At 57.4% G+C, this 13,969-nt stretch overlaps 1 protein-coding gene across 1 annotated transcript in view; it reads right to left on the reverse strand.

Moving 5' to 3' along the window:
- Positions 1–13,969, reverse strand: part of GABBR2 (gamma-aminobutyric acid type B receptor subunit 2) — a 371,032-nt gene that overhangs the window by 62,499 nt on the left and 294,564 nt on the right. The window contains exon 12 of the mRNA XM_051843712.2: positions 1,929–2,036. Within this exon, the coding sequence (XP_051699672.2) occupies positions 1,929–2,036 (108 nt within the window). The remainder of the gene's footprint in view (positions 1–1,928; positions 2,037–13,969) is intronic.

A 13,969-nucleotide genomic window follows, 5' to 3' on the forward strand; every position in this document is an offset into this window, starting at 1 on the left:
CCCCAGGACGGAGCTGCCATCCTCCCACGTCACTCGGGTCCTCTAACCTCGCACCCTTTGGGAGCCCTGCTGATCTCCTCCCGTCCCTGACACCACCACTCTTAAAAAAAAAGGAAAACTGTGTAAAATAGTGAAAAACAGAAACGCAAAAAGGAAGAGTAAAAAGGAAAAAACAAGCAAAAACTGGAAAAGAAAAGAAAAAAAGTCAATGAAAAAGAACGCATTACAACACAGTGCAGACAAGGGTGCGCATCCGGCCTGTTTAGGACCCGAGTGCTGTATCAGGGTGCCGAGGTTTGAGGCCCAGCTCTGCCTTGATTCAGGCTTCCTGCTACTGTGCATCCTGGGGGGCAGCAGGTGGTGGCTCAAGTCCTTGAGTCCCTGCCCCCCATGTGAAAGACCCGGATGCTGCTCCCAGCTCCTGGCTTTGGCCTGGCCCAGCCTGGATGTTGTGGGCATTTGGGGAGTGAACTGGTGGAAGGAAGATTTCTCTCTCTGCTTTTCAGATAAGTAAATAAAATTGTAAGAAAAAATAGAAGGGAAAGAAGTTGAAAAAGACAATATTTTGAAAAAGCAGGTGGGGCTTGTTTCTCAGAAAAACCCCTTCCCTGGACGCCTGTGCCCCCAACAAGCCTCGGAGCCCCCAGAGTCTGCCCAGACCTGGAGCGCGGCGAGGGGTCCCCAGGGGTCTGCAGGGGCCAGGCAGGGCAGCGGGAAGCGAGCCAAGCACTTCTCCTCGGGGGTCACAGTACCCTCCGGCCCACATGGCGCTCCCGGACACCTGGACGCCGCGGCTGTCCCTAGCACACATTGCTGATGGCTGCTCCCGCTCAGAAGCCATACGGGGGGCAGCACATAAAGGCCGGGTCTGTATCACAGATGGCAACATGGGGGAGTCACACTGAGCTATACTCCGGGGCGTCGCCGCTGTGATGATGCTTCCAAACCCGGAAGTGGTGGTGCATCCGTCACCAGGGCTGCAGAGCAGGAGGGCCCGGATGTCACCCAGACCACGCCTCTCAGCCTGGCTTGCTCCAGCCTCGCTGCGGGGCTGGGTTCTACCTGACTTCCTTCCTCACTCCGCAGGGCTGAGCTGGGGCCGGAGCTTCGCCAGCCTGCACCCTGAGCATCTCGGCCCTAGACCAGGGCTCTCCAAACGCTGGCTGTGAGCAGCTTCGCCTGGGAAAGTCTGGAAGACCGCCGATGCTCGGCCCTGGCCTCCGAGATTTGGATCTGCTTGGCCTGGGCTGGGTTCCTTTTGATAAGCTCCCTTGGGATTGCATTGTACATTCAGTGCTGAGATCAGGGGTCGCCAAGTGTCTCCTACAGCAGGCACTTGTTGCACATGCTGCTGGGGCCCGGCGGTGGGGGAGATTCAGACTCCTCCCTCCCTCTGAATGCAACCCGGAGTCTTCTCAAGGTGGTCTGCAGGTGGGGCATGGGCAGAGAAGGTGGGGCACTGGCAGAGAAGGTGGGACACGCCCCAGACAAACTGGAGAGGGCAGGGGGCTGCAGCTCCGGAAGCAGCTCCCACAGGGTGGGGGGTGTGGGGGCTGAGAGGTGACAGATGCCATTGGCACCAGGCAGGTGCTCACTGAATTGCCACTTAGGAAACAGTACTATTGCAGGATGTCTCCATTCTACAGATAAAGACACTGAGGTCAGTGGCCCTGCAGGGACTGTTCTGCCTGCTGGGCTCAGTGTTGTGCACCACAGGTCAAAAGGTGGCAAAAACCCCATTCATTGGAGAAACCCAGATGGACAGACTGCACGTTCCTAAGAGGGTGAGCCCAGGTTGGGGGGCCTGCGAGTGGTCCACGCCCACTCAGGGGCTCACAGAGGGCTTGTGTACGGGGTGGGTAGGTGGAGCAGGCATAGCAAAGCAGCGTGAATTTGGCCGGCACCAGAAACAGAAGGGGCGTGGTTACCTTCTTCTTCATCTTCACATTTTTGAAGATGGCGTGCACCCTCCACGTCTTGGCAAACATGGCTCCGAAGGCGGTTGTGTAGCCCACAGTGAGAATCCAGGTCCTGACCTAGAGGCCATGAGGAAACAGAAGCAGTCATGTCCCTGTGATACACGGAGCTGGTAGGACCCGAGATCACCCAGCAGGGCGACCAGGATGGCGGAGGGAGGGGGACAGAGTGTTCAGTGTCCCACCCCAAGGACATCTGGTTGTAGCCCTCGCTCGCCAGAGCCAGCGTGGTGGGCACAGAGGGGTGGGAGAATCCAGTCCTCCCTTCAAGGCACCCATGGCTCAGAGCGAGCCAGGCACAGGGGCATGGGCAAGGGGAAGAACCAGTGCCCTGGCCTTCGCGGCCGTCCCCTCCTCCTGCTGCCCAGCCTCTCCCACAACCTGCAGGCCACGTGCTTGCTACCACCCGGTGTGACCACAGGAGTCTGCTCACTCAGCACCAGGCCAGCCAGGCAGCTGAGCCCACATAGCGGCTTTGGGTCCCTGCTCAGGACTAAGGCCCTGGCCAGCTCTCACCTGTTCCCCAGGGAAAGGCAGCCCTACAGCAGCCTACGACCCAGTCCCTGCAGGCTGGGCTGAGCCGGCCATCACTGGTTAGGCCTTGGGGGCTCCAGCTTGTCCAGTCCCTGTGGCCATCACTCCCTGGCTGCGCTGGACACTCTCTAATCCCCGGGAGATGCACAGATCTCCAGGCTGGGCCCTGGGCGAGTTCTGGGGCCTCCTGCTCATGGGGAAACAAAAGCCATGTGCGCCAGGAGCTCCAGCTGTAGGTGTTGGCCTCTCCTTGCTCTCTCTCTCAGCCTTGCTGGGCTGAATTTCTTGCTCCGCTAAACACACACAGACAGCGGGCAAAGGGAGGCAGCTGGGCAGCAGTGGACAGGTCAGGCTGGCTAGACGTGGCTTCGACAGCCCATTCTAGGCCAGGCTGCCATGAGCAGTTAGGAAGTCCCCAGACACGTTCCCAGCCCGGCCCCTGCCTTCCCAGCAACGCAGCTCCCTGGCTTGCAGGGACAGCACCCTTCCCACCTCCATGCGGGTCGCTGAGCAGATGGCACAGCGACCCCCAGAGGCGAAAGGAGCACAGCACCGCCACTGTGATTGCTCGGAAATGCGTGGGAGGTGGGAGTGCCCACGCGGCACAGGCGAGCAGTGAGCCTTCGGCTTTCTTCTTATTTGGTTTGCATTTCAAAAACAAGGGGAGAATGAACCCCAGTGCTTCAGAGAGGGCATGGGATGGTCACATTAGCGCACATCTCATAACATAAAAATGCGGGAGAAACAGCGGGGTTGGGGAAGCAGCAGTCACTGGGACTTCAGACCTGGCCTCGTGCAGTGGCCAGGTCACACGTTCTCAGTGTCAGGGCCGCCTGGGACCTTCCAGACACCCTCCGTCATTCACTTGTTCACCCGTTCATTCCACAAGTATCCTCAGGCTAGGGACAATGTACAGAATAAAACAAGGGTGAGTTTTGGGAGCCGTCAGGGGAGTGAGGAAATCACTTTGCAGATGGAGAAACTGAGGCCTAGAATTTTAAGATGTTTCCTGTACTCTGGCCACACAGCTCTGGAGTGAGCCTGGAACTCAGTGCCTTGTCCTGGACCAGCCCCCAGCCACCACATCCACTGTCCCCTCTTCCCATAGAATCTCCTTAACCCAAGGCAGGTTCATCCATGCCTGGGAGCCAGCTGTGTGAGGGCCAGGCTCAGCTGGCCGCAGGTCACTCTCCCAGGGGGTATCACAGTGCACTTTAAGGATGAGTTGGTTGACACGGCCATTAAGATCAATGGTCTACAAGGGTTTTGATGATGGTTGCCTACCAGAAAAACAACTTTAAACACACACGCACAGGGCCTTCGAAAAGTTCACATCAAATGTATGTTGTGAACAAACTATGCATGGACTGCAAAATGTTTTTGTGCCATAACAGACTTATCCTGTAATCCCATTTTTCCATACACTTTTTGTCTAGAACATGGACATTTCAAAAGGATGGGAAAATAGCCCCCATTTTGTCTCATTATGTGCCTGACCAAGGTCTCCTCTTTCAAGGAGAAGTGTCACTCCAATGTGTTTAGCATGATTAATATTTGCTCTGGCTTCTGTCTCCTTTAAAACAATCATTTCCTGGCCACTTGTCTATTTTGTGAGGGCTAAATTCACAAAGACTCAACAATACAAGTTAATTAATTTAGTCTGGGCATAATACTGTAAATGCAAACTGGCATCTGGAGATGGCGGTATATTGCCATGCACAGGGAGCAAAGAGCAGCTAGGAACGCCTGCCCAGGGAGGGTGCACACGGCCCACCCAAGACTGGTGCCCTCAGAAAGCCCTGCCTGAAAAGGTGGTGCTGGGCCCGTGTCTGGGAGCCGGGACTTGGGGTGTGCAGGCCACATGGTTTTGCTGAGCACCTGCTGGTCTCTTGCAAGTATGGAACTCAGTTCCTGGTAGGCAGGGGGTCCTCATGAGCAGCCCCCCGCAGCAAGCCTGGGCACTGAGACTCTAGTGGGCCTCCCTGGGAGCCAGCACTTCCCGCGTGTCATCACTGCACCCCGTGGAATGTCACTGCACCCTGTGGGATGTCACCGCACCCCATGAGATGTCACCACACCCTGTGGGATGTCACTGCACCCCGTGGGATGTCACTGCACCCCGTGGGACTCTGCTGGGCTCCCCTGCTTGATGTCCCGGGGCTGTAGCCCCAGGGGCCTTTTCCTGTTGATCTTGTTTTGCATTGTTCTGCTGTAGTAAAGTCACAGCTCTGAGTACGGCTGTGTGCCCAGGGAGTCACGGAACTGGGGGTTGTCTTGGGGACCCCCAACACATGCCCCATCACTGCCTGCCATAATCCACTGTGTCCTCAGGCGAGTCCCTGCCCTGGACTGCCAGACGCCCCCACTTAACCCTGGGCCCGGGGTCAGTCCTATCTTACATATCAGTGAAGTTCAATTTCTTCAGTTTTTATTTTCTACATAAAAAATAACAACAACAACAACAACAGATGAGTGCCATTATATGAGGGACTTCTAAACGCTCATGGAGAAATGAAGCCAAAAGACAGGTGTATTTTGGTATAGAAAGTTTTGAAATCCACGCATCATTTTTCATAGGACATGTTTCCACGAACCTTTTGGGGCGCCCTAGTGTCTTCTCCATACAAAAGGATCCAGCAGGATCCCCGGGACCCACTGGATCACCTTGCACGATCCTGGGTTGCTCACCTCCCATCTGGAGCCAGTTCTCGACAGTGGTGAGCTAACAGCAGACAAAGACCGTGAGAGAGGACAGAGGGACTCCCACCCCCAACCCCAGCCCCAGCCCGGCCGGCCACCCCAGGCCAGCTCTGCCCAGCGTCACTGCTGGGCGAGGCCTCTGCACAGGGATTGGAGTTCTTGCCCAACTGCTCCCCATGTATGTGGGATGGAAATGGAGTTGGGATCAGGCCCAGCCTCTCTCTCTCTGTGGATTATCACTCCACTCGCTGGCTCCCATTGCACTACCCATGCTGCTAACTCCCGTGTCCCTGTCCCAGCCCGCCTGTCTTCTGAGCTCCAGACCAGCATCTGCCACTGTCACTGGAGTCCGGGTGACACTTAGGGGATCCCATGAACCTTCACACTCCACAGCTAGAGTGGAGCTGTCAGCTGTTCCCCTGGACTGCTCTGCTACTCCTGACGCAGACGCTGGTGCCACCATGCACCTGCCACCCACGTTAGGGACCAGGCAGTCACCCAGGCTCTTGCCCTCCCCTCCCCAATTCAATCCAAGCCCGTCTCCCACAGCCTCTCCCCCTGCCCCAGCTCTGAGGGGTAGGTCTGCTTCTGAGCCCCACCTACACACCTGCAGGGACTCTGAGCCCTGCACTGGGGCTGCTCTGGGCCAGGGCGAGGGCTCCCTGTCTCCTGTTAGCACGCTCCCTCCCTCCCTCTCACCGTGGTGCCAGCTCATGTCTGACACCGCGCGCTCTAGGCTGGCATTGCAGCTGGGGCTCGGATTCGAGTCCCCCGCGTTGTCACGCACTATTGCTGTGAACCTGTGCCGGTCACATCCCCTCTCTGAGCCTCCTCTGTGAAATAGGGGCAGCAAGAACGGCTGTGGCTTTTGGACAGCGGTTGCGAGGATTAGGTGAAAGGCGGCCCGGCGAGTCCCCGGTTCTTGGCCAAGACCGGATTTCTGTTCTCACATTCCTGCCGCCCCTCACCAGCCCATAGCAGGCGCCCGCAGCTGCTCTCCCTGCCTCTCCCCTCATCCATCTGCTGCTCCCCATTGCTCTTCAGCAACCAAGTCTCCCCAGGCTTAATCCCTCCCTGTCCCCCAAAGCCCTCAGGTTCAATTCCAAATTCTTAGCAGAGAGTGGCACACCCACGCCAAGCAACACCACAGCATGCTGGCTCAGGGCGCCGGGCCTGGATCAGGGACTTCCCGTGCCCAGCCTCGCCCTGTCTCCCTCACTAGTGGGCCACCTGCTCTGGAAGCACCCCTGGCCTGCAGGGCGGTCCCAGCCTCCTCCTCCTCCTCACATCACCTGCCCTTGAGCTGTGCTGCCCGTGCCTGGATGCCATGTCCACCGTCGGCCTCTCCCCTGCCTGTATGTCTCCAGAGGAGCCGACCAGGCTGTGCAGGCTGGCTTAGGAGGTAATGAGTTCTTTGTCACCAGACACATGCCAACTGAGCTGGGTGAGCACATGAAAGGGAGACCACAGAGGAGACAGAGCTGCAGTAATGATAGCAAAAAAGGGCTGAGCTTATGGCTTCAAGGGCCCAGCCGTGGAAATATGCTGATAAGTAGTGAGCTCCCCGTCACCCCACCTACTCGAGCTAGGCTTGGAGAGCCCCTTGCCAGGAGGCTGAGCGGTCATTTCCTGCTTGGAGGGGGTTGCACTGGCTGCCTTGCCCACTCCCTCCCTTCTTGGTGGCTCTGTGAGGCCAGAAGACCTAGAAGGCTCTGAGGGGCCCCAGGGATTCTGGTCCCCATGTCATCTCTACCGTGTCACCAACACAAGACAAGCAGTGTGTCACCTCTGCTCCCCAGGGCTGCGACATGGTCACCCTTCAGATGTGAAGGTCTACTTGGTGCCCGTTGCCAACTGCTGGGGCGTGTGCAGCCATGGGGCAGAGCCCAGCCCAGCTCAGACTCAGCAGTGAGAAGGGAGAGCGAGGGAAGTAGAGCAAGGCTGAGAATGGAGAGAGGAGGCCAGGTGGCCGCGCGCTGGGCTTTGTGAGTGGGGGCCGGCGGGGCGGAGCCTCTGAACGCTCTTTTGGGGAGCAGCTTGTCAGTCTGTTCCATCGAATGGCGTGGAGCTGCTGGGCGCTGGCCTCCTCATCGCCATGGAGGCCTGCAGGGCTGCGGGTGGGAGGGTGGAGGGAGGAGGAAGCCCCAGAGGCGGGCTGGACGCTGGGGATAAGCCATCTCCTTACTGTCCAAAGATCCCACAAATGGCCTCTGAGGCCACGCTGCACGCTCGCTCCTGGTGACTGACAGTGAGAACGGGAGAAGGGAGACCCAGCCGTGAGGGAGCAGGCCCCAGGCCTCCGCTGGGCCAGGGGAAGATGGTGTCACCCAGCACCGAGGGGCCTGAGCTCCCCAGGGCCTGGGTAATACGCTCTGCAGAGCGGAAGGGAGATGCACAGGGAAAGCTCCCTGGCTTTGGAGCGCAGCAAAGCCTTTCTGGGGAAGCCATTCAGGGGCCACAAAGACTCCGGCACAAGGCGGGGAGGGGCCCCAGGCAAGGCCAGGGGGCGGCTTAGGGGCTTTGGAAGCAAATCAGGAAAGGAGGCGGGGCTGCCAAGAGGTACCCCTTCCAGGTCTGTTTGAAAGACTCTTCTCCTGGATGCTCCACCTGGCAGCCAGAGCAGAGCCAGAGAGCCGGCTGTGGGCTGAAACGCAGCTCCCACCCACTCCGGATGCCAAAGGCCTTGTGCAGTGCACCAAGCGCGCCACTGTGCTTGGCAACCTGGAGCAGGTGACAGAACAACATGGAGCAAGGAAAGAGGCCCCAGGACTGGAGGCTGGGCGCTTTCCGGAAGTGCAGCCTCCTCAGCTGGGTGGGCACGGAAGGGAGGCACGGGTGTGGGGTGGGGATGGACTCCGTGGAGCTCTGTGGACGAGTGGGCTGAGGGCATGAAAGGAAGGACTGGGTGGCTTTGCCATGGTGATGGCGGTTGCCATGACATTTGCGAGCAAGCAAGAGGCATCCTTTAGGACTTCCAGGAATAACTGGAGCCCGCCCGGTGGGAAGCGGGGAGGGGTTCCCTATTTTAAGGCTTTCTTGATTCTGGCCATTACCCCCTCCCTAGGCCTGTCTCTATCTAGGTACAGAGCACAGTGCAAGGGGGGGGGGGTTTGCTTACACCTGCTGGTCTACACTGCCAGCTCCTTGAGGGCAGTGATGCACGTGGCCCAGTTCTGTGCCTGCAGGACGTGTACCAGACCAAGAAACTAACAGTGGGAATGTATGTGCTGGCGAGGACCAGGGCTTGGAGTGGCCCATGGGGGTAGGGGGAGGGCAGCCCTGGCTTGTAGAGGGAGAGTCTGGGCAGTCCTGGGTGCTGCCCTCCCAATGGGGGAGCCAGATGGCCTGGCCTGGAGGGATGGCATGGGGAGGCCACTTCGGTCCAGAGAGGGTCTGAACACCAGGTGGCCTCCAGTTGACCCATGCAGGCCCGCTAGCACCAGTGCCCGGGGCCACCTCCCTCAATTGGTCTGAACCTGAAAGGCCAGGCCACCATCACACCCCATGGGTGCCCCTGGCCCAGGCTTCCACTTGGTTCTGAACCCACAAAGCGCTTCACCATGGCCCACCACGAGCACGTGGAGTCACATGTTGAAGTCGCCCCCAACCCTCACGCACACTGTTCTACTTCTCAACAGCTGCGGAAAGAAACCCCCGAGCAAAGAAGCACTCACAGACCTGTGGCCTCTTAACTGAAAACCTTTCATTCATTCCAACTGGACTTCAGTCTCCTGGGAGACTGAGTGAGTGTTCTTTGGTAGCCTTTACCTTTTTAGTTAGAGTTAGAAAATCCTCAAATCTCCGGGAGGGTTGGAGAGGGTACCATGCTTCCCAGTCCAGTGCCTGGGCCCCCGACCCCATCCTTGCCCAGTGGCTGTCCACCCAGAGGTCCCAAACCCACCCTGCCAGATGTGAGGGGGATGTCCTGCATCCCGAAGTTCAAGGGTAGGGTCATGCCCAGGGTCTTCCCGCCCAGGAGCTCGGCCCTCCCACAGCTGGAGCTCAGGGAACCAGGCTTCTGGTGCGCCCACATCTCCTCCCTGCCAAGTCTCCCAGACACAATGCCGACGTCACATATGGATGCCAGCCTTCTCCTTGCTCCCCTAAGTGTGGTCTGGGCACACAGGACTCCCTGGGCACGTGCTAGAATAATGCAGCATCCCAGGCCGCCTGACCCAGATGTGCTGAGCTTGACTCTGCAGTGTCATCAATGCAGGGAACCCAGGTGCATGAAGAGCAGCAGTGTGTGTGCGGGTAGAAGCCTGGAGGTAGAAGCGCCCCTTTGAGGGGGGTGGGGCAGATAGGAACCAGAGAGCGTGGGAAGGACTTTTCTTTTTTTAAAATAAAAACCTAAAGGATGGGTTTGGGATCGCCAGCAGCGGAAGCAGCTGGGAGGCCCAAAGCTGCCTTCTGACCCCAGGTTCCGCGGACAGAGCCTGCTCAGAGGTGCACCAGTGGCATCCTCTCCTCCTTGCAGGCTGCCCTGAGCGCCTTCCAGCACCAAGGGCAGAGGGGTTTGGATCGGCTGGGCCCTGACTTCAGCAGGTCCTGGCTCCAGCTCCAGCCCAGTTCCAGCAGAGCAGGGAGAGTCTCTGAGGATGCACCTGCACCAAATGGACGGGCAGCAGCCCCGTTCTTCTAGTCTCTCTCAGTGTGCAGAGGTGAGCGATGCCCCTGGTGCTGCCCCAGCACACACGCGTCCACAGTGATAACGGCTAACGTTGACTTCGTCTTACTGTGTGACAGGCACACAGGGACGGTCTTTGTGATGTTCATGGAAAACGTGCAGGATCTTGTAAGTCCCACAAGCCTTTTGGGATGTCTTCATTTATGACCTCATTCAATGCCCACAACCCTATTATTCCCATTTTACAGAGAAGCTAAGCAACTCAAAGTCACACAGCCAGCAAGTTGGGACTTGAACTCAAGCATTCTGATTACAGACCCTCCCTCTCTTTTCTGTGTTGGGCACTCTAACACACTCTGAGGAATGCATCAAAAGTGAATTAACAAGTATTCTAAAGCCACTTGTGTCTATATTTTTGTAAATATTGGGCTTTAAACTTTTGAAAAAAATTTACTTGAGAGGCAGAGAGATAGAGGGAGGGAGAGAGAGAGTATGTGTGAGAGGGTGAGTGTGTGTGTGTGTGTGTGTGTGTGTGTGAGAGAGAGAGAGAGAGAGAGATCCCATCTGCTGGTTCACACTCCAAATGCCAGCATTGGCCCAAGCTGGGCCAGGGCTGGAGCAAGGAGCCAAGGGCGCAGTCCAGATCACCCACGTGGGTGGCAGGAACGCAAGTACTGAGCCATCACCACTGCCTCCTGCGCTGGCAGGAAGCGGAGTCAGGAGTCACAGCACACCTGGGAAGTGAACCCAGGCACTCGGATGTTGGATGCAAGCATTTTAAATGCCGGTACCCTCAGCTGGATCCGGTACCCTCAGCTGGGGCCAAAAGGGCCGCATTTACAGTGAGTTCTATCTCAGTTTAAAAAATTTGTTTGCCAGACCTCTAAGAGCTGAGTTGACCTGCTTTCCTGGTATAAGTCAGCCAAGAAAAAGTTTTTAAAAATATGTATTATTTAAAAGCATCTCGGCTGTCTCTGTGATCAAACAGAGCTCGTTTCCACTGCAGCCCTGATGCCTAGCAACGCAGACCCAGTTCTGGAGCGACCTGGCATTGTCAGTGGTTGTGGGGCCCGGCCGGTGAGGTGCACCCGGCAGGCAGCAGGCTGTCAGCGAGTCACAGCAGATGCTACCAAACTGCACGAGGGCACAGGTCGGGGAGTCGGCAGGAATTGCTGTCACCACCCGCCCTGCCCCCAGCCATCCTGGGACTGGGCAGCCAGGCAGGCCACCCGGGGCCTGCAGGTGCCCGGGGAACCTCCTCCTCCTCTCTGCTCAGGGCCTTCCTGGCCCTCGTGCTCCAGCTGGGGTTTCTGCCACCATTCCGCGAGGAAGAGCACAGCCCTTCTCTTCCCTCTGCAAGGAGAGCACTGGGGGACCCGAGCCAGGGTGGCTTGTCGGTTGCGAGTGGGCACTCCCTCTCCCTGGCACTGGGCGCTCGGGCCCACGCCCAGCACCATCCTCCAGGCTGTGCCCACAGGGCCCCCGTTGCTATGGTGATTCTACTACCCACGCAGTGTCCAGAGAGGGGGGGATGGAGCCGGAGCTGTTTGCACGCCTTGCTGAAACCAGCATGGACAGGCTGGGATGATTCTAGAAAGGGTCAGAGGGACCCAGGATGGGCACCAAGTGTAACTGAAGAAGCTGTGTGTATGTGTGTGTGTGTGTGTGTCTGAGTGTATGCATGTGTGTGTCTCAGTGTGTACATGCACGTGCATGTGTGTGCACGTATCTGCGTGCACATGCGTCTGTATGTATGTGTGCATATCTGTGTGTATGTATGTGTGCGCATGCGTGTGTATGTGCACATGTGTGCATTTCTGTGTATGTGTGTGCACATGTATGCAGGCTCACACCTGCACTCTTTCCCGTCTGCCTCTTAGTGCCCTTATCGTGGCCCTGAGCACCCTGCAGGGCCTCATCTCATGAAAGTCATAGGTTTCATCCCAAGGTGGGGTTCCTGGCTATTCATTGTGTTTAGTTCCTATGCTGAAAACTACAAGAGGGGGAAAAGTGGCAGCAAAAGACTGAACTATGGGGCTGGCGCTGTGGTGCAGTGGGCTAAGCCTCCGCTTGCGGCACTAGGATCCCATATGGGCACTGGTTCTAGTCCCAGCTGCTCCACTTCTGATCCAGCTCTCTGCTATGGCCTGGGAAAGCAGCAGAAGATGGCCCTAGTGCTTGGGCCCCTGCACTCATGTGGGAGACCACTCCTGGTTCCTGGCTTTGGATCGGCCCAGCTCTGGCTACTGTGGCCATCTAGGGAGTGAACCAGCAGATGGAAGACCTCTATCTCTGTCTCTCTCTGTCTCTGTACCTCTTCCTCTCAAATAAATAAATAAAATCTTAAAAAAAAAAAGACTAAACTGTGATGAACACCGTACTCCACCTGAGGGCGACTTGTTGGTTGACCTTGTCCTGTATGCTCTCAGATTTCTTACAGAATAGGAGGGCTCTTCCAAAAGTTCATGTCTGACACGTATTATAAAAAGCTATGCATAGATTTCAAACATTTTTGCACCAAGATAACCTTGATTGCCTTTTCCATGGCCTTCTGGAAGTGCCCTGGTACCGCGTGGGACTCTGGGAATTACTTGGTGATGCCTAGCCCTCCTGCCACGGCCCTCCAGCCCACACTCAGGCTGTACACCCGGCAGCTTGTCTGATTGTCAGTTAGCCTGCAAAGGGGTCCTGCAGGTGCACTAGCGCCACATTCACTCCACCAATGGCAAAACCGAGGCTGAGAGAGGCTAAGTCACTTGTCCCAGCCAGGAGCTGGTCAGCATAGGAGCTGACCACACTGTCAAATCCACACTGCTGTTCCCGGACCTGCGCTCACTTGGTCCTACAGCCCTGCTTCCCCGTTGGTGGGGCTTTACTGGGGGTCTTCTGGGCCCCGAGAGAGCAGAATTGAAGGCCTGCAATGGCAGGTGGAGTGGGACTGGTATTTAGTCTCCAAATTCAAGAGCCTCCCACCCCTCTACCCAGATGCTATTGGGACTTATTTCAGTAAACGACCCCAGAGCTCACCCATGGACACATATGTGCTGACCCAGTTCAATCCGGAGTAGTTAATCTATGCCTTTCCCCGCAGTCATGAACACGGGCTCCCCTTTGCGCAGCCTCTGAGACAGCCCTGATGCAAATAAATGAATTCTCAGGGGTGAGGAGAGGCAGGCCCTCCCGGCTTCCTGCGCCCTCGCGCTCGGAGCTCAAGCCGATTTGTAAAGTGCTTTATGATTTATTCATACTGCTGTCGCAGGCTTCCCAGGACAGCCTCCCTTCACACAAACCAGCGCGACTCCCAGAATAGAATGCCAGGCTTCAGGAAGAGACAAGCCCATGTGTGGGGGATGTCCCTGCTCCTGCTTCCCAGCCTGCGTCAGCCAGCGTTTGTAAAATCCAGGTCAAACCCGAGAGAGCACCTGTGCCCCAGCAGCCTTGGGCTCACGGACAGGGCGAGGCATCCAGGCTGCTTCCTGGAAGCGGGAGGCTTTTGCGGGCTGGGCGGCTCTCCGTGTTTGCCTTGGGTCTCTCTGCACCGAAGGCTCGAACTTGAGCTCTCTGGGGGCATTGTCAGGTGGCTGGCAGCTTGTGATGAGGAGCCAGGCAGGAGGTAGCCCAGGAGGGCTTGGGGCCAGGGCAGAACCAGGACAGAGGCTCACGGCTGTGATTCTCAGCTGGGGGCAAAGGCAGGCCGCCCACCTCTCCGGGATGCCTGCCACGGGGTGATCAGAGCGCTGCATAAATGAGATGTGCCATGGTCATGATTATCCTCAGCACGGTGTCATCCATACCAGAGGAAGGAGGTTGGAGCCCTCAGTAGCACAGACAGCAGAGGGCAATCTTTGCTTTCCCTCTCATTTAACTTCCTCAGGGGCAGCCCGCTACCCAGGCCTCACCACTGCCTAGGAAGGCTGACCACAGAAAAAGATGATGCCCGTGGAATGGCGAGGCAAGGCGGGGTACGAGTGTCACGTGGATGCTGCAGCTTGGGGGTAGGGGCACTTAACAGACTTCCCGTGCCGCTGCACCTGCACGGCTTCCACCAGCTGCCATCGGCGGTCACACTCGTGGGCACAAAGCCCACAGGGACTGGCGAGCAGAGCCGCCTGGCGTCTCTGAAGCTGACTCC

Source organism: Oryctolagus cuniculus, chromosome 1 (genome assembly GCF_964237555.1).
Source record: "Oryctolagus cuniculus chromosome 1, mOryCun1.1, whole genome shotgun sequence".
In the NCBI taxonomy this organism is placed as follows: Eukaryota; Metazoa; Chordata; class Mammalia; order Lagomorpha; family Leporidae; genus Oryctolagus; species Oryctolagus cuniculus.